The sequence below is a fragment of the Balaenoptera physalus genome (genome assembly GCF_965194825.1).
Source record: "Balaenoptera physalus genome assembly, chromosome: 3".
Lineage (NCBI taxonomy): Eukaryota > Metazoa > Chordata > Mammalia > Artiodactyla > Balaenopteridae > Balaenoptera > Balaenoptera physalus.
The window spans coordinates 82,702,832-82,722,671 of NC_138890.1; the positions used below are offsets into that span (position 1 = coordinate 82,702,832).

General features: G+C 35.7%; 1 protein-coding gene across 4 annotated transcripts in view; it reads right to left on the minus strand.

Annotated features, from left to right (window-relative positions):
- Positions 1 to 19,840, minus strand: part of AP3S1 (adaptor related protein complex 3 subunit sigma 1) — a 68,933-nt gene that overhangs the window by 10,934 nt on the left and 38,159 nt on the right. For all 4 annotated transcript variants that reach the window (XM_082455829.1, XM_082455826.1, XM_082455827.1 and 1 more), the window contains one exon: positions 13,735 to 13,806. In XM_082455829.1, the coding sequence (XP_082311955.1) occupies positions 13,735 to 13,806 (72 nt within the window). The remainder of the gene's footprint in view (positions 1 to 13,734; positions 13,807 to 19,840) is intronic.

A 19,840-nucleotide genomic window follows, 5' to 3' on the forward strand; every position in this document is an offset into this window, starting at 1 on the left:
AACAATAGTGCTAAATATCATCACTTCTACTACTATCTTTTCTGTTACTAGATACCATTTATTAAAACTCTGTTTTGATGCTGCACTTACAGTATCTGATTTAATTCTCACATTAACCTTTGTTACAGCTGAGAGAATAAACCAGCTTACTCAAGACGCATAAGCTAATATGTGGCAAATCAATGACTCAAACCTAAATCTGAGTCATCCATGTCCAATACTTTGCTTTCTTCTGTTAACAATAATAAATGAAATCGATACAGCAAATTACTTTTTAGTCATAATCTATGAAAATTCAATTAAAGGTCAAGAAGATAACTAGGTGATAAAATAAAATTACCTTATAATAGCTAATAGGTACTGTATGCATAAAAAGTGTTCAGAAAGAAAGGCCATGGCCAGGGGACAGAGATTCCTTAAAACTTCTGTTTTAGCAGTGGAAATTCCTCTTTTCTTTTTAAAACAAATTCTTATGCAATAGCATGACTTGTAATGCTGATAGAAGTGTAGCAACTACACCACCCCATTTTGCTCAGGCTTTCTAATGGGTTCATCCCTACATATACATTGTACTATTGCCTTTCGAAACATCTCAGAACACAAGCACTAGATTGGTGGAAACTATAGATTTCAGTAATACTGAAACATCTACCAACTTTAGAGGTAACAAAATATGAGCAGCCTACAAATGTGGGTCGTATGCAAGAAATTCTAAGAAATGTATGTAAATTTGTCCTTAAAGTAAAAATAATTCCTATGAAAGCAAATTCAGATCCAGAAGAGACAGAAAATACAACTGAAGGGCCTGTGAGCTAAATTCTTAAACATAATCTCACTTATTATAAAGATAATAAATGCCTAAAGACTGTATTCTCAGTGAGGAGGTACAATACGTTATGTAGAAATTTAAGGAGAGGACTTCCCCTCGTGGCGCAGTGGTTAAGAATCTGCCTGCCAATACAGGGGACACGGGTTCGAGCCCTGGTCCGGGAAGATCCCACATGCCGCGGAGCAGCTAAGCCTGTGTGCCACAACTGCTGAGCCTGCGCTCTAGAGCCTACAAGCCACAACTACTGAGCCCGTGTGCCACAACTACTGAAGCCTGCATGCCTAGAGCCCATGCTCCACAACAAAGAGAAGCCACCACAATGAGACGCCTGCACACTGCAACAAAGAGTAGCCCCTGCTCGCTGCAACTAGAGAAAGCTTGCGCACAGCAACAGACCCAACGCAGCCAAAAATAAAAAATAAAAAAAAAAAAATTTTATTTAAATAAATAAATAAATAAGAAATTTAAGGAGATAAACATCGTGGGGAATGAGAACTATTAATTGGGAGGCTACTCCAATACTATTCAGGTTATGGTGTCCAAAGTAAGGTATGTCACATGAGGAGGGGAAATTAAGAAGGTGAACATGTCTATTGATAGAAAAATTCATGTTCCAAGAATTGAGAAGAATTTTTGGCAGACTTAATAAGAGAAAGAGGATGATAAAGCTCTGCTTTTAGCTTAGCCCTAACTCATATGGTTGACATATTTCAGTATTTTGTTTTATAAATTTTACTTAAAACAGATTTTTATGGAAATAAAAGGGTAACAATATGCTTATAATACAACTCATCTACTAAACTGCTTTGATGTTCACCTGAAAGTTCAAAGAGTTTTCACTCTTATGAATTTTTATAGGTATTTAAGTGTTTAAAAAGTGGCAAATACCACATTAACAATGTATTTTTGCCCTTTTTTTTTTTTTTTTTTAAATATATGCCCTATCTATCCAACCACACAGCTTCTTCTGGACATAGACCGTAACTTCTAAACTTCATTTATTTTTTTAAAATCACAATATAAGCCATACAGAAACTTATATATAAAAATAGTCTCTACCATCCTCTGCTTCTGTTATTAGGTCCCTCTATCTAAAGATAATCACAGTTAATTGTATCTTATATATCCTTCTAGAAAATTTGTTATGCATATACTTGTTATATGTGTGTGTGTATATATCTAATGTACACAAATGAGATCACATTGTACACATTATTCCCACAGTTCTACAAGAAAATAAAGATTGAATTGTCGGTGCTTTGTGACCACCTAGAGGGGTGGGATAGGGAGGGTGGGAGGGAGGGAGGGAGACGCAAGAGGGAAGAGATATGGGGATATATGTATATGTATAACTGATTCACTTTGTTATAAAGCAGAAACTAACATACCATTGTAAAGCAATTATACTCCAATAAAGATGTTAAATGGGAAAAGAAAAAAAAAAGAATGACAAAAAAAAGAGACTGAATTGAAAGAGGCAAGAGAAAATGAGCATATGAGTTAATAAAATAATAAAAGTTACTGGAGCCAGGTATATGTACAAGAATGATCAATGAAACTGTTGGTAAGAGCAAAGAAAAATACAAAACTAAAACAGTGAATCTACACTATTAATTATCACACACCTAAAAATGAGAAATATACAGATTCCTCAGAAATATTGGTAAGTTATTAAATGAACAAATGAGAGGGACAGAACGATATCTATAATATGGTCCCATTGAGGTATACTAAAAAAATTACACACATACACACACTTGGATATACCCAGAAAAATTCTGGAAAGGCACGAAAATAATTAGAAAAAAAAAAAAAAGACTTTATTTTTTTAAGAGCAGTTTTAGGTTCACAACAAAATTAAGAGGAAGGTACAGAAAGTTTCCCATACATACAACCTGGCCTCTGACGTGCACAGCTTACCCAGAGTGGAAAATTTGTTACAACTGATGAACCTACACTGACTCATCATAATCACCCAAAGTCATAGTCTACCTCAAGAGCTCTCTTTTGGTGTTAAACATTCTATGGGTTTGGATAAATATGATATGTATCTATCATTATGGTATCACAAGAGTATCCTAAATATTCTCTATGCTCCACCTATTCACCCATCCCCCTCCCTCCCCAAGCCTGACAACCACTAATCTTTTCAGTATATGCATAGTTTTACCTTTTCCAGAATGTCATATAGTTGGAATCATACAGTACGTAGCCTTTTCTGATTGGTTTCTTGCACTTAGTAATATGCATTTTAAGGTTCCTCAATGTCTTTTCATAGTTTGATAGTCCATTTATTTTTAGCACTGAATAAAATTCCATTGACTGAATATAACACAGCTTGTTTATCCATTTACCTACTGAAGGACATCTTGGTTGCTTTAAAGTTTTGGCAACTATGAAAAGAGTTGCTATAAACATCCATGTGCAGGCTTTTGTATAGACATAAGTTTTCAACTCTTTTGGGTAAATACCACGGAGCACGATTGCTGGATTGCATGATAAGAGTATGTTTAGTTTTGTAAGGTATCGCCAAACTGTCTTCCACAGTGACTGTATCATTTTGCATTCACACCAGAAATGAATGAGAATTCCTGTTGCTTCACATCCTTACCAGCATTTGGCGTTGTCAGTATTCTGGATTTTGGCCATTCCAATAGGTATATAATGTGCTGCAAATATTTTTTAATAGATAGTAGTTGCCTAAACAATGGGACTGGAGAACTGAGGAAGAAAGGAGACTTAGCTTTCTTTCATAGTTTTTGTTTGTTTGTTTATTTGTTTTGAAAACTTTTAACACAAGCATATATTGCTTAAAAAAAAAAATCTTCCTAAAGAGTAAGAGAGATCATTCAGAGGAACAATATTAAAGGCAATGGCCATGTACCTATTTAAGTTATTTAAGAGGTAGCTCAAAGGTGTTGAATATTTGTTAGTGATAAGAGAAGCATGCCACTTTTTACATGTGTTAAACAATAAGTCTTTTTATGTGTCAATGCAGTTGACAATTCAAAAGTTAAAAGAACACAGCATTTTTTGTACTTAGTTTAACTACCCCATCAGTAAACCATATTTATTAAATATTTATATACAGTGTTTACGGACAGCAGCATCTTGGTTGAGTAAAGCCTACATAATCATTGGAGAGTAAATGAAGATTAAATCAAACACATTTCACTTTTTACTGTTTTTTTTTTTTTTTTGGTCACACTGCACAGCATGTGGGATCTTAGTTCCCCGACTAGGGATCGCACCCGCCCTCCCTGCTTTGGAAGCATGGAGTCTTAACCACTGGATCACCAGGGAAGTCCTACATTTCACTTTTTAACAGTTACAGGTCAACCAGGCAGAACCAAGCATCTAAAAACAAAAAAAATGAAAGGAAGTCAAATTACATAGAGTCCTTTCTATGGATTGTCACTTGTTTTCAAAGCATAAAGCTACTTCGCTATAATTTATGCTAGAAATGAGGTCCTTTGCACCAAACATCTTTTAATTTGACTACATTAATATCTTACTACAGGGATGGTCAAGTAAAATATGGCATATACGTTCTACACAATATTTCACTTAAGAATAAAGCTGATACATATATATTGATATGGAAGGATCTAAAGAGAGATGAAGTTAATAAAGCAAGGCATAGAGCATTATGTGAAATAAAAACATGTTTTATCACTCACTGAACCAAGAGAACTATGCATATCTTTGAAAACATATAGAAAGAAAGTCTGGAAGCCTACATAGACAAACTATTAAGAGAAATTACTTCAGGGAAGCAGTGTGGGGTAGTGGTGAATAGGTATAAGAAAGGGGACAAGGTAAGAAGAACTTTCATGTTTAATCATATAGCCTTCAGTATTATTTGACTTCTTTGTTTCAAGAAATTTAAGTATTATTATTGTAATTTTAAAATAATAAAATATATGAATAACACTGTAATGTTAATGGCGTGTGTCTGTGAGACAGACAAAGACACAGACACAGGCAGACATATACCACACATCTTCCTAAAACAATTACCTGAGGACTGGGGTAAGGACATATTCTTCACATAACCCTGCAAAGTGTTAAGCACTCAATAAATATTTTGTAAAATGTGTTTTGCAAGGAACACCTCCTTCTTCTCCTCTTGCAAAAGAAAACTGAACAGGAGTTTTAAAAAGGGGTGAAGGGGAGGCAAAGCAGAGTTATAAGTCTACTCTACAGACCATAATACTGTAAGAAATGATTTTTTTTTATTATTAAGAAAATAGCCAATTTTGATGAAATGACACATTATTTAAAATATGTTAGCAAATTTCCATTTATGTACTTGTGGGTCATACTCTTACTAATTTGATAATAAAATGTTAATACATGTATTTGCTAATAAAAATTTAAATAATGTACCTAAAGTAATCTATTAATACCTGTATTTATAATTCTAAATTTAATTCTAAATGGTCTAAATCTCATTCACATTTTGATATTTCTTCAAATGTAAGTACAATTGATCATAAAAAACATCATTACTTTACATACCACTGAAAAGGAAAAATGCTGACAATTAAATTATGACAAGCAGCCAGCCACACTGCCTCAACCCCACCAGGGTAGCGGCCAAGCAGAGGGCTGTTGGGGGCAAGGTATGCATGGGGGCTTCAGATGCCCGCCTCCCACCCACCCGCTGCTGCCAGAGCAGCGGGAGGACAGAGCAACCTACTCCACTGCTCTAGGGACTTTCCTGGTGGCACAGTGGTTAAGAATCCACCTGCCAATGCAGGGGACACGGGTTCGAGCCCTGGTCTGGAAAGGTCCTACATGCCGCGGAGCAACTAAACCTGTGCACCACAACTACTGAGCCTGTGCTCTAGAGCCCACGAGCCACAACTACTGAGCCCTCGTGTCACAACTACTGAAGCCCGCGTGCCTAGAGCCCATGCTCCGCAACAAGAGAAGCCACCGCAAGAAGAAGCCTGCGCACCACAATGAAGAGTAGCCCCCACTTGCTGCAACTAGAGAAAGCCCGTGCTCAGCAATGAAGACCCAATGTGGCAAAAGAAAATAAATTAAAAAAATAAAATGTAACTACCAGAAAAAAAAAAAAAAATTATGTCAAGCTATAGAATTGTAAATGCATACTCATCTCAAAAATGTTAAAATGTGAAAGAAAATCAGCATTTTAGAATCAATGAAGTATATTTTCTTGTCATGTTTTTAGCTCTACAGGTGTTTATAAATAAAATAAAAGCTATAATGAAAAAATTTAAGTAAGAAAATGAATGTCTTTGGGTTTTACTGGAGTCACTACCAACATTTAAAAAAAAAAAAGCTTAGCTTCAGAAATACATCCTCTCAAAACATATTTATCAGAACTTCATTAAATCTAAAAATATATTAAATTTTTGTATAATTATTCTCCAACAGGATAGCTGATATATCAAAGTGTTATATAAATCAAAACTTTCACCTAGGGACTTCCCTGGTGGCGCAGTGGTTAAGAATCCACCTGCTAATGCAGGGGGCACCGGTTTGAGCCCTGGTCCAGGAAGATCCCACATGCTGTGGAGCAACTAAGCCCGTGCACCACAACTACTGAGCCTGAGCTCTAGAGCCAGCGAGACACAACTACTGAGCCCATGTGCCACAACTACTGAAGCCCGTGCACCTAGAGCCCGTGCTCCACAACTAAGAGAAGCCACTGCAATGAGAAGCCCGTGCACCGCAACGAAGAGTAGCCCCCACTCGCCGCAACTAGAGAAAACCCGCGCACAACAACAAACACAGCCAAAAAATCAAAACAAAACAAAACTTTCACTTGATAATGTCATTAACCTGAAGAAAGTGTTTGCTAAGGAAATAATCGGTTCTACAGGTATGTGGTTAATATTATCTTGAGATTGATGCAGTTGAGCAGGTTCTGCTGCTGAAGAGCATAATCCCCACACAAACTTCTCTCTTCTTTAATATTACATCATGAAAGAAAAGTCTAAAGTATGACAATTTTGAAAGTAATTTTGAAAGGAATTAAGAGTACATTTTGTTAGCCCACCAAAATTTTGATAAAATTTTCAAGACAAAATAGAAAGGTTAAGTATATAACATACTTTAACATAGTATAACATACTAATAATAATGAAGACATTTGTTAATTGTTGACCAATGGAAAGCAACAGTGGTATAGTAATTTAAAGCAACAGGTAAAGGAATTCCCTGGTGGTCCAGTGGTTAGGACACAGCGCTTCCACTGCAGGGGGCACAGGTTTAATCCCTGTTCGGGAAACTAAGATCCCACAAGCCAGCTGTGTGGCCAAACAAAAAACAAAAATAAATAAATAGAGGAATAGGTAAGAGTAATTCTATTTTGTTACACAATGCATTTTATACTCACACTGAATATGAATGTTTCAAATTGGAAAATTCAAAATATTCAAGTCTGAAAAACTAGAAAGCTGTTCTACTCGCTATTCTATATTTCGGGTTGATTATACAGAAATCCTTTTTAAAGGCTGCTTATCATAAGGGTCACGGATGCTCATTAAAAGACCTTAGAATACTCCTGGCTTATGTGATATTGCTGACTTGTATTTTAAAGGCTGCTTATCATAAGGGTCACGGATGCTCATTAAAAGACCTTAGAATACTCCTGGCTTATGTGATATTGCTGTCTTGTATTTTAATGCTACAATTTTTTTTTTCATTTTAATCTCATAAGTACCTTAACAGTCAATGTTCTTTTATCCTTACCCACAAATTTACTTCTTTCTTTGCTCTTCTTCCCTCTTCAACTCACTCCTTATATTTCAGATTTCTTTCTCTGTAAATTGCCCTCTTCAGAATTTCCTTTAGTCCAAAGGCTTGCTGGTTGCAAATTCCCTCATTATTTCTCAAATAATGTTTTTATTTCACCCATAATCTTGAAAGATGGTTTTGCTAATTTTAGAACTACAGTTGACAGTTACTTTCTTTCAACACAACATCTTCTAACTTCTGTGGTTGCTGCTGAGAAGTCACTTCCCAGTCTGACCACTGCTCTTGTGAAGGTAATATGTCTTTTATTTCTGGATGATTTTAAGAGCTCTCTCTCTGCTATTCAATTTTACTATCATTAGTCTATGTGTAGATTTCTTTTTATTTATTCTGCTTGTGATTCTTTTATCTGTGGATTGGCGTCTTCCATTAATTCTGGAAAATTCTCAGCCATTAGATACTCAAATATTGAATATGCCTCGTTCTTTCTCTCTTCTTCATTAGATGTTTCTTGCTCTATCTTCCCTGACCTGTAAACTATCTTTCACATTTTCAGACTTTCTTGTCCTTTTATGTTGCATTATGGACAATGTATTCTACCTTTCTATTTACTCAGATATGTTTATGATTAAAGCCATCCACTGAAAATTTTAATTTTGACTTTTTTTCTCTTCTAGAAATTTCATTAATTTCTTTTTCAAATCATCTAAGTTTTTAAAAAGTACTTTTATTTACTGCAATTTTTTAATCAGGTTTGACTTCTAACAACTTGCTCAGTAGAAGGGGGGTGCCAAGCATTTGACTAGTGCTGGCAGGGGAGGGTGAAGCCCGGCATGTCTGGTTTTGAATGGCCCAGCCAGGAGCTGGGTTATAGAAAGGAAGGATTAAGCAAATTAAGTAAATGCATCAACAATAATACAAATAATAGGAATGAGAATAATCTCTCACTGTCAGACAAGCAAAGTGCAGATATGGAAAAGATGAAGGCTAGAATAAATTCTGTAGTGTTGCACTAGACTCTGGGGTATTAAGAAGAACTCAATGATTTTTAATATATATAAAGATATAGAAATAGGCAGGTGTGTGTGTGTACATACATCTATTTCCTAGCTTGGTTCACTGAGAACCAGAAGTAATATTCACACCTCTACCAACAAGCATACATGGTGCTAGGACTGTCATTTCTATACATCTTCATCCACTAAAAGGAACCTTACAGAGAGAAGATTAACATGAGGGCAAAGGCAAAAAATACATAAGATGCTCTGTCCATAGAAAAGGTGGAGAAACAATGATAAGCCTCATAATTACAAGCACCTCCAGACTATGGTTTCTCCGTACCATTTCCCACTAAAAAAAAAAAAAAAAAAAAATCAGGGCTCCTAGAAGGAATGACTGATAACATATCTAGAGCAGGAAATAAACAAATTGAATCTGGAACATCTAGTTGTACCAGAACACAAAGCAGCTATCAAAGTCCATGGAGGGGGAGAGGGGTCATGTCAAAAGAACCCAGAAGACAACGTGAAGGGGTTCCCCCACTGGCCAAAGATAGGGCAATTTGAGCATCAAAAAGAATAATATCCACAGTGGATTAAAACAAATCAATTATGATAAAATTCATATGTCACAAGGGTACTAAAAAAGAAATTCAATGATCACTTCTGGTGACTACTAGGGAACCAAATGTTATGGAAACTGGTTAATAAAGGGAAATACTGTAGAATTTATCCTGTCTTTCCTACATAAGCTATACCTTTTTAAACCCATCATCTCTGACTTTTAATGGATAGTTTCATTCAATTCACACTTACTATACTGAATAATACATCTATTTTAGATAATTTCCCTTTCCCCCAAAGTTGGTTGGCTTGATCAGATTTTATTTATATTATTTCCCCCTTTTAAATCAGAGATTCTACTGTTTATAATTTTTATTAATGAAAACTATCTCTATTCTTGCTCTTTTAATCAAATAAATATGACTTTATTCTTATTTGTAAAATATCAAATCTTTCTACCACTGAGATGCCTTGTTTTCCTACTAAATGCTCTGTTATTCCCTACTCTCCTTTCCCCCAGTTGGATAACAGCTTCAAAATACTTTTATAATACATGCTAAATACTTCATATTCTCTTATCTTTTCCTTCGTGTTTTCTATCTCTTAATCTTTCAGTTATATGTTTTGAGATTATTTCCTGCATTCATCTTCTATCTGTAATTCAAGCCTCAACTGTGACCATTCTCTTCTTTAAACTCTATAGTTTGAAAACACATTTTTAAGCCCCAGGAAGACCTTTTCGAATTGCATCTCCTTAAGCACTTTTTACCATTTTAAAATTTCAAGTGTTCACTGATCTCCTCTAGTAGTTCTTTTTCATGCAGCATATGTTCTGATTGCTTGGCCTGTTCCTCATCTCTCTTGTTGAGATGGCATTCTTCTTTCTCTGTCGGCTCACTGGTACTTAGGTGTGGTTGCTGAGATACTCCTAATGGTTAGATCTCTTCAGGTGGTGAAAGGAGAAGGAGACTCTCACTCTGTGGTCCTGTGGTTTAACAATAGGCTATCAAACTCCTTTAAGAGGGACTGGGCTAGAGGAAACCACTCCACTCTCACTCTTAATTCTTCATTCTCCTGGCCTGGAGGGTAGGAAAGACACTGAGGCCTCCAATCAGATCTCCCTTACCCTGATCTTTTGCGGGGATGGGGGGAATGCAGGGAGGAGTAGACAGAGCACTTTTATAGCTGTCAATACATGTCACACATGCTCCAAACCAAGCTCTTTATAAATCTTTAGCTCTTTCATCTTTGCCCTGGGATTTGATGCTGTGCTGTGGTAGTGGCGACAACCTGGGGCCGCCCAATTAAAGCCACGGTGTTCAGGAAATGGGCAGGTAACACAGTTGCGCAAATAAGCAGACCTTCCCAGCAAACCCACAGTGGCCATGCAGTATAAGTAAGAAATAAACCAAGTTACTCATATTTTAGGTGTTATTACCACAGCATAACTTAGCTGTAATAAAGAGTCTGACTCCATTTTTGATGTCTGCCTGCTGACAGCTTTCAAGCCCCACTGTTCTCCCTTCCTCTTCTGCCCACATGTGGGCAAATTGATAAGAAAGTCCAGGTGCTCCTTCCTTTGCACATGTGGAAACCCTCAACCCAGCCCTACCCCCTAACCACATAAAACCCCAAAATAGTCGCTGTTCCTTGTTTTCCCCCAAAAAGCTTATTATGTGAACGATAAACCTTTTCAGATCAGATCCTCTTGGTGTACATGTGGTATCTTCAGTCTCTACATCCAAATCAATTCTGGGCAGGGGGTGCTGTTCCACTACTTCAGAGTGACTACAAATATTAGCTTATGTGACTGATACACAAATTAGTACTTGAAGGTTTGCAATGAGAAACTGGTAACAATCACAATAAAAGAAAAGACACTGACTTAAGGGTTGGGCAGTAGGCCACATGGAAACTATTACATTGGAGGCTAGAAAGTTAGTGATCCATGCTTGTAGTGGCAAAACATTTGGCAAAACTATCATGTGTGATAGTTTGAAAAGCAGATAAATTTACCCATGAAAACTCTTTTCTCTCTGACATAAAAACTGATGATTTTCCAGATACTGGCAGCTTTGTCACCATGGATTCCAGACTGACAGCATGTGGGACATGATAAACATATTGTGTGAATTAGAAATACTCTGATATTGTTACTGCAGCATAAACTAGCCCATCCTGACTGATAACAAAAGGGGTATTCTTTACAACTTCCTCCTTCCCTCTATCCAAGTGTAGTATAACAGCACACAGAGGATTGTGTACAAAACTCTGTATTTGCCCCTAGGAAGAAATGAGTTGAGCTATTTAGGAGATCTCTGACTGTTGGAAGGTGCAGGGCTGCTTGAAAGTTGAAAACAAGCCTACTTTCATAGAAGGGCTGAAAACAAGACTAGTATTGTTTTAGACAGAGAGTACAGGGACAGGAAATATCTATTTTACTGGTCTCTAACTCTTGTTATACTGAAGCTTTTTTCTCATTGCATTGAAAAAAAATTAAAACAAGAGTTTAGGCCAGCTAATTTTGGCAGGTTTCAAAACAGTGATACACTGTTGTGTGAAATGAACAGGCTATACAGACTACATATGTGATCCTATTTTTGATTTTTTTAAAGACATATTTGTTTCAGTACTCATTTGTACAAAAACGTCTAGAAATACACATACTCTAAAATGTTAACCCTAGTGTTAATTAAAAAAAGAGGCGATTAGACTGAGGCGGTTCTAATACATTAGCAGTCTACATAAGCAAAGCACAACCTCAGCCTAAAATGCCTCAAGGTTAAGAAATCAAAACCTAAGAACAACCAATCACAAACAGCCAACTTGGCTTTCCCAAATAATACAGGTGCTTAAGAAATAGCCAATCAGATAATTCCCTTGCTTTGCTTCTGCCTCTTCTCTATAAACGTCTTTCCCCTAGCTCCTGTCGGTGAAGTGTTCCTAACCACTTGCGGTTTGGTGCTGACCAATTTGAATCAATTTTTACTCAAATAAACTCTTAAAATTTTTAGTGTGCCTCAGTTTATCTTTTAATACTAGGCAATCTCTGAAATTGAGATAGCATCTATTTATTTTCCTCTTATTTATATTTTCTGATTTTTCTAAAATGAACATATATTAACGTAAAATAGAAGTTTTAAAAACACTGTGTATCATGTATGGAAGTTGTATATATGTAGAGCTTAATTTTCCTATTAAGGAAAACTTCTATTCTCTGCTACAAATGTGACAACTTTACTCTTGCTACAATATTTTACAATAGAATCTTCAATTTTCTCAAAAATTTGCTAGATGCAACATATAAGCTAGTGATCTTTGAGCAGTCATTTTAAAAATAGAATTTTAAACATTTTAACCACGTACCAAAACTTACTTTAGAATATTGTGAACCTTAATGCCTAAAACTAACAGGAGTCTTTGTAAGTGCGAATAGCGTAAGACAGATAATAGAGAAAAGCAGTAGAAAACTAAAATAATTCTCTTAAAAATATCAAGTTTAAGTTCTATATCCAAAATGAGTCAATATATGAAATTAAATCATTTAGTAAATGAGAAATATGATCTAAAGGACCAGCTAATAGTAAATGTATTCTTTTGATGTTCACAAATAATATAATGCATTCCTTGTGCTGTATCTTGATTGTGGTAATGGTTACATAACTAAATGCACTTGCCAAAACTTAGTAAAATGTATGCTTAAAGCTGTTGAATTTTCATGTGTGTAAATTACACTTAAATAAAGCTGATTTTTAAAAATCACAATTTTTTGCTAAAATTTTCAGATTATTTCCAGACAATTTTATTCAATGGCTTAACCATTCAAAACAGTCTGTTACATTACATGAACTTACAGAGAAAAAAAAAAAAATCTATATGTAGTAAAAGTGGAATCTCTTCCTCGTAAATTTCCTATCCCCAATACCCAGTAATACTGGCTAGAGAATTTCAGTCATTCTTCCTTTCTCTCACCTCCTTTCAATAGGCCATCAGGTCCTATCAATTGTATACTTTCTTTCATCCCTACTCTACTGCCTTAGTTCATTTCTTTCTGGACTACTGCAGTAGACTTCTAATCGATTTCCTTGACTTTAATCTCCCACCTACCAATCCAACATCGTTAACACAGAAAAAGATTATCTTGCCCCCCCAAAAATGAACAAATAAAGCAACAATAATGTTAACAGAAACTTGTTTTAAAAAAGTAAATTGCTTCAGAATGAAGCCCAAAATCCATGTCACTAAAGGTACTTTAAGGCCTCATGATCAATATCAAATCCTCCCCTCACAAAAAGCATGTATTTTATATCTCTGCCTGCAGAGTCATCCTCTCCTTTTCTGTCTGTGAAATATCTACTAATCCCTAAAAATATCCAGTTTAAATATAATTTTCTCCATTCCCATTGTCCTCCTCTAGATGTGAATTCCTCTAGGCAAGGGTCTGAACCTTCTTCACTAAGCACAGTGCCTGGCTCACAGTAAATATACTGATGAATTGAATAAAGGAATGAAAACAGTACTATTCACTAAATCTATTTTTACTTTGACAAATACAAATTAACATTTTTTTCTAAGAAAAAAAGCTTAGAAAATTTGATAATGTAGAAACTGTACCTTGTCTACATGGAAAATTAAATCCAGTTCACAGACGTTTTCAAAACACTTGTCTAATGTTTCCACAAATACCTAAAGAAAAGAAAAAAGGTTAAAAGCTTTTGAGAACTGAATAAGTTCATTCAAATCCATTACCTATAAGGCAGACAATTCTTAATTGTGAATTAAAACTTCTAACTCTATTATCACATTTCTCTTTTTTAAATTAAAAACTGTATTAAGTGCAAAAGGAATAATTATAGCCTATACATCTAAACTATTTTTCAATACATTAATAAACAAAATAAACTTCACTGAAAATTACTAAGACCTAAAAATTGTTAGCACCATTACTTACAAAAATACTGAAAAATACTCAAATCAGGCTCCCTATCTTCATATGAGGAAAAAAGAAAGCTTGTCATAAGTATCTATCAAGCTAGATGGGCACTGTCCAAATCTCAACCACATCTAATATAACCAATAATTTTTAATTAGCAAATCAGTATAAAAGATCACTAAAAATTAAACTTATGGAAAGAGCACAGACTTTGGAATCAGACTTACCTGGACTCAAACTCTGGCTCAAATACCTTGTACGACCTTGTGTGGGAAAGGGTTAACTCAGTAAGCCTGGGTTGTTCAACCCCTATACGTTCCCCCAAATGGTCTGTTTTCAGACTAGCCTTTGGCTAGTTCCTGGGAACTGAGCTCTGAACCCTTGGAAAGTTCTGTCTGATAAGAGTGTTTCTGCATGCTTGAGGCCCTGGGCCACACTGTACCAGTGTGAGCAGACAGTTTATGCTAACAGTGTGATTTATAATGAACATATTTTTTCTCTGAGGTTCTGGAGCTTATGTAACCAAGGTCAGTCATGGAGGTGTCACATGCCTGTGTGACTGACCCCCAATAAAAATCCTGGAAGCCCAGGTTAGGGTGAGTTGCCTAGTTTGGAACACTTTGCACATGTCATCACATATCACTTCTGGGGGAATTAAGCACATCTTGCGTGACTCCAGTAGAAAGGGACAACATCTGGAAGCTTGCACCTGGTTTCCTCCATACTTCCCTTCATGTGGCTTTGATGGTTTTACTCTGTATACTTTCACTGTAATAAACCCTAACCATAAACATAGCAACTTCTGAGTCCTGTAATTCCTAGCAAATCACTGAGATGGTCTTGGGGACCTCTGATACAAATGTTCAAAAATTAATTTCTTAAATTCCACTTTGCATAGTTGTCACTATTCTATCACTATTTCTGTATCCACTATCCTTCTCAGTGGTAATTTAGATAGAATGACCATAAGTTTATCATCCGAACTGGAGGGTATTAAGAGTAAAAGAGAGCATCTATTAATTATTATATTATAATAACAGTATGCAATGTTATTGTACTATAATAATAACCTGGAACAACAGATGTAAACCAGGACTGTTCCAAGCAAACTGAAATGTATGGTCACTGTATTCATAGGTGATCCTATCGGACAGAGTAAAATCTAAACAACAGGCTTCTTGCTATAACTACTCCAATCTGAGGCTAATTTACAGAGATCTACAATCCAAGGCTCCTTCCTGGCATCAATGTAGATGAATAAGACAGGTGAAACAATGTATTTAACTATATGACCATGATCAACATTGTCTTAGACCAAGGGTTGGCAAACTTTCTCTGCAAAGGGCTAGAGAGTAAAGATTTTAATTTTAGGCTTTGTGGGCCATACAGTATAGCACAAAGGCAGCCACAGACAATACATAAACAAATGAGCATGGCTCTATTCCAATAAAAATTTATTTACAAAAACAGGTAGCAGGCTGCATTTGACCTGCAGGATGTAATTTGTTGATCCTTGACTTAGATCAGGAGAAATAAAAGATCAGTAGTAACCAAGAATATACAGTTCTACAAATAGTTTCATTTATGAGAAGGCAAGTTATTAAGATGACCAAGTGTGGGGCATACAAAGGTCATCCTCAAGTGAGTGCCTAGTTTATTTCAATTGTGTGGTAAGTAGAAAATAAATATTGTTGAGTATCTATCCAAACTCCCAACTTCATCTATTTCTCCTCAAGGTCTTGGTGACATGGTCCGTGAAATGACTTTATTCATTCTATTTCTAATTCTGACTCACTTTTCTTCTTCTTATAACACATTCTTGTTATGAGGATAGAATGGGATAATGCTGCTTGAACAAAGAATAAGCATTTAACAAATACTGACTTCTTGAGGAGTCAAAAAGAGAAAATTTTCCCATTGAGAAAGATGAATTTATTTTTGAAACAGTATCTCTAACATGGAAGTGGTCTGAATACATTTAAAAACTCATAGTTAAATAAGTTACAGGAAATAAAACCATTTAAGTTCTGTCCTTCAGTAAATTTTTACTGAAGTATAACATATGTACAGAAAAGTACACAACACTGTTCATAGGAATGTAAATTGGCACAGCCACTGTGTAAAACAGTATGGAGGTTCCTCAAAAAACTAAAAACAGAACTACCATATCATCCAGCAATTCCACTCCTGGGTATATAGCTGAAGAAAACAAAAACACTAACTTGAAAAGATGCATGTACCCCAATGTTCATAGCAGCATTATTTACAACTGCCAAGATATGCAAGCAACCTCAGTGTCCATCAACAGATGAATGGATAAAGGCGTGGTATACACACACACACACACACACACACACACACACACACACACACACACACACACAGAGGAATACTACTCAACCATGAAAAAGAATGAAATTTTGTCAGTTCCAACAACATGGAGGGTATTATGCATAGAGAAATAAGTCAGAGAGAAAGACAAATACTGTCTGTTATCACCTTCATGTGGAATCTAAAAAATAAAACAAACGAATGAATATAACAAAACAGAAACAGACTCACAGATATAGATAACAAACTAGTGGTTACCAGTGGGAAGAGGAAAGGGGGAGGGGAAAGATAGGAGTAGGGGATTAAGAGGTACAAACAACTATGCATAAAATTAATAAGCTACAAGGATATATTATACAGCACAGGGAATATAGCCAATATTTTACAATAGCCAATATTTTATAATAACTTTAAATGGAGTATAGTCTATAAAAATTGTGAATCACTATGTTGTACACCTGAAACCAATGTAATACTGTAAGCCAACTATACCTCAATAATAAAAAAAAGTACACAAGTCATAACAATGTACAACCTGATGAATTTTCACCAAGTAACTATACCTGTATAACCCGCACTTAATATTCAGGTGTTAGACTATTACCAGCACTGTAAAAGCCCGCTCATACTCCATTAGGCAACTATCAACATCAAGGGTAACTACCCTGATTTCTAACATTAAAGATATATTTTGCCTATTTCTGAACTACTATTGACCCTTGAACAATCTGGGCTTGAGCTGTGTGGGTCCAATGCTGCGCGCATGCTTAGAAACAAGTTTTTTTCAATAAATATAGTACTATACTACCCATGGTTGGCTGAATCCAGGGATGTGGAACCCACAGATACAGAAGGCCAACTGTAAGGGACTTGAGCATCCATGGATTCTGGTCATAGCAGGTCCTGTAATCAATCCCCAGCAGATACCAAGGGACAACCGTGTATTTAAATGGAATCATGCAGTATGGAAACATATGAGTGGCTTCTTCTATTCATTGATTTGTTTGTGAAATTCATTTATTTTTTTACATAATATTAATATAACAGTTCATTCATTCTTGTTGTTATACAGTGTGCTATTGCAGAAATATACCACAATGTATTTATCTATTCCACAGTTGACAGAAATTCGGGTCCGGCATGGGGCCATTACAATTAGTACTGATACTAATTCTCATATAAGTCTTTTAGTGAACACACATACACATATCTACTGAATGTATACCTAGAGTAGAATCACTGGGCCATGGAGCAGATAGGTTTTCAAAGTGATTTTCAATAGATTTTCAAAGCAATTATAAAAATTTACAATTATTACTGATACTAATTCTCATATAAGTCTTTTAGTAAACACACATACACATATCTACTGAATGTATACCTAGAGTAGAATCACTGGGCCATGAAGCAGATAGGTTTTCAAAGTGATTTTCAATAGATTTTCAAAGCAATTATAAAAATTTACAATCCAGGAACTTCCTTGGCAGTCCAGTGGTTAAGACTCCATGCTTCCAATGCAGGGGGTGCGGGTTTGATCCCTCTCAGGGAACTAAGATCCCGCAAGCCGCGTGGTGCAGCCATTAAAAAAAAAAAAAAATTTACAATCCAAATCATAGTATATGGGAGTTCCCATAGTGCCACATCCTTGTCAGCCCTGTATGTTGTCAATCTTTTTTTTTTTTTTTTTTAATTTATTTATTTATTTATTTTTGGTTGTGTTGGGTCTTCGTTTCTGTGCGAGGGCTTTCTCTAGTTGCGGCAAGTGGGGGTCACTCTTCATTGCAGTGCGCGGGCCTCTCACTATCGCGGCCTCTCTTGTTGCAGAGCACAGGCTCCAGACGCGCAGGCTCAGTAGTTGTGGCTCACGGGCTTAGTTGCTCCGTGGCATGTGAGATCTTCCCAGACCAGGGCTCGAACCCATATCCCCTGCATTAGCAGGCAGATTCTCAACCACTGCGCCACCAGGGAAGCCCTGTTGTCAATCTTTTAATGTTAGTCATTCTTATGGGTGTATGGTGGTCTGTCATTGTGATATTCATTTGTATTTCCCTGAAGCCTAAAGAAACTGACCACCATTTCATATTTATCATTTTGATATCCTTTTTCATGATGTCTATTCAAGACTTCTGCTCATTTTTCTGTTCAAGACTTCTGCTCATTACCTGTCATTTTCTTATGGATGTATAGAAATTCTTTACATAGTCTAGATACAGTCCTGTCATACACACATATTACAGATATCTTTTCCTACTCTGACTTGCCTTTTCATTCTCCTAATAACATTCTCGGAAGAACAGAAACTTTAAATTTTAATATAGTCCAACTTATCAGCTTTTTTCCTTTATGGTTAATCTTTTTTTTGGTCCAATTTAAGAAATTTTTGCCTACAGCAAGGTCAGGAAGATATTCTCCCAGAAGAAAACAAAAGCTTCATGGTTTTATTTGTCATGTTTGGACCAAATCTATCTGGAATTAATTTTCGTATGTGGTGTGAGGTGGTCTTTCTTAATTTAAAATCATTATTAAACTTACTATTCAGAATAGTTTCCAGTATGGCTTAATTTTTTCATGTTTACTTTTTCCAGATCCACTGGTTTGATTACCCATATACTGGAGCCATTCTTTCTTAACCATCAGAAGATGACTATCTTGGTGAAAATGCTGTCTGAATAGTTTCCCTTCACTTATGTATTACTTATGAAGGATCAGTGGAACCCACTGAACGTAGACTATATTTGACAAAGAGAGAAAAAAATTTCTTGGTAGCATTGAATGTGCCACTGGTGAACTATAGTGTGCAAAAAATATGAGCTGTCTATAGAGGCAGTATAGCAAAGTAGTGAGGAAACCAGAAAGACCTGGCTTCTAATTCCTCCTTAACTACTACCTAGCTATGTGAGCCTAAGCATCACTTAACTCCTCCAAATATCAGAACTATAAAATAGTTATACAACTATCTACCTTTCTGGATCATCTTAAAGATTTAGTTAAATAATTAAGATAAAGTGCTGAACACTGCCGAAAACACATCTACTAAACAAAAGCCAGTACTATTTATCTGGCTGTTCAAAAACATATGATTAAAAATTAAAACAGAAAGAGAAAATTCTAATGCTGCTAATAAACACTGATATAAAAGCAAGGTAACTACATACTGTGGTTTCCAAGTTTTGGGGATTTGCTTACTAAGTTAGAAAGAAAAAAGGTTGTCAATATTTAAAACAGAACAATACCAAGTATGAAAAATGTAAATACTTTTTAAAAAAGTGCCCTGCAGCAAAATATCATTACAACTACATGTTCTTAACTTAGGGAAAGAATTCTTAAGATTTAAGGCATTTAAATGCTAAGTTTGGTTGAAAACTTAAAAACCCACTTCAAAAAACTCTCCATTAATTTTCTTTTGAGTTAGCAAGAATTATTTAACGTAATTAGAATCTAGAGCCCCAAGGTAGA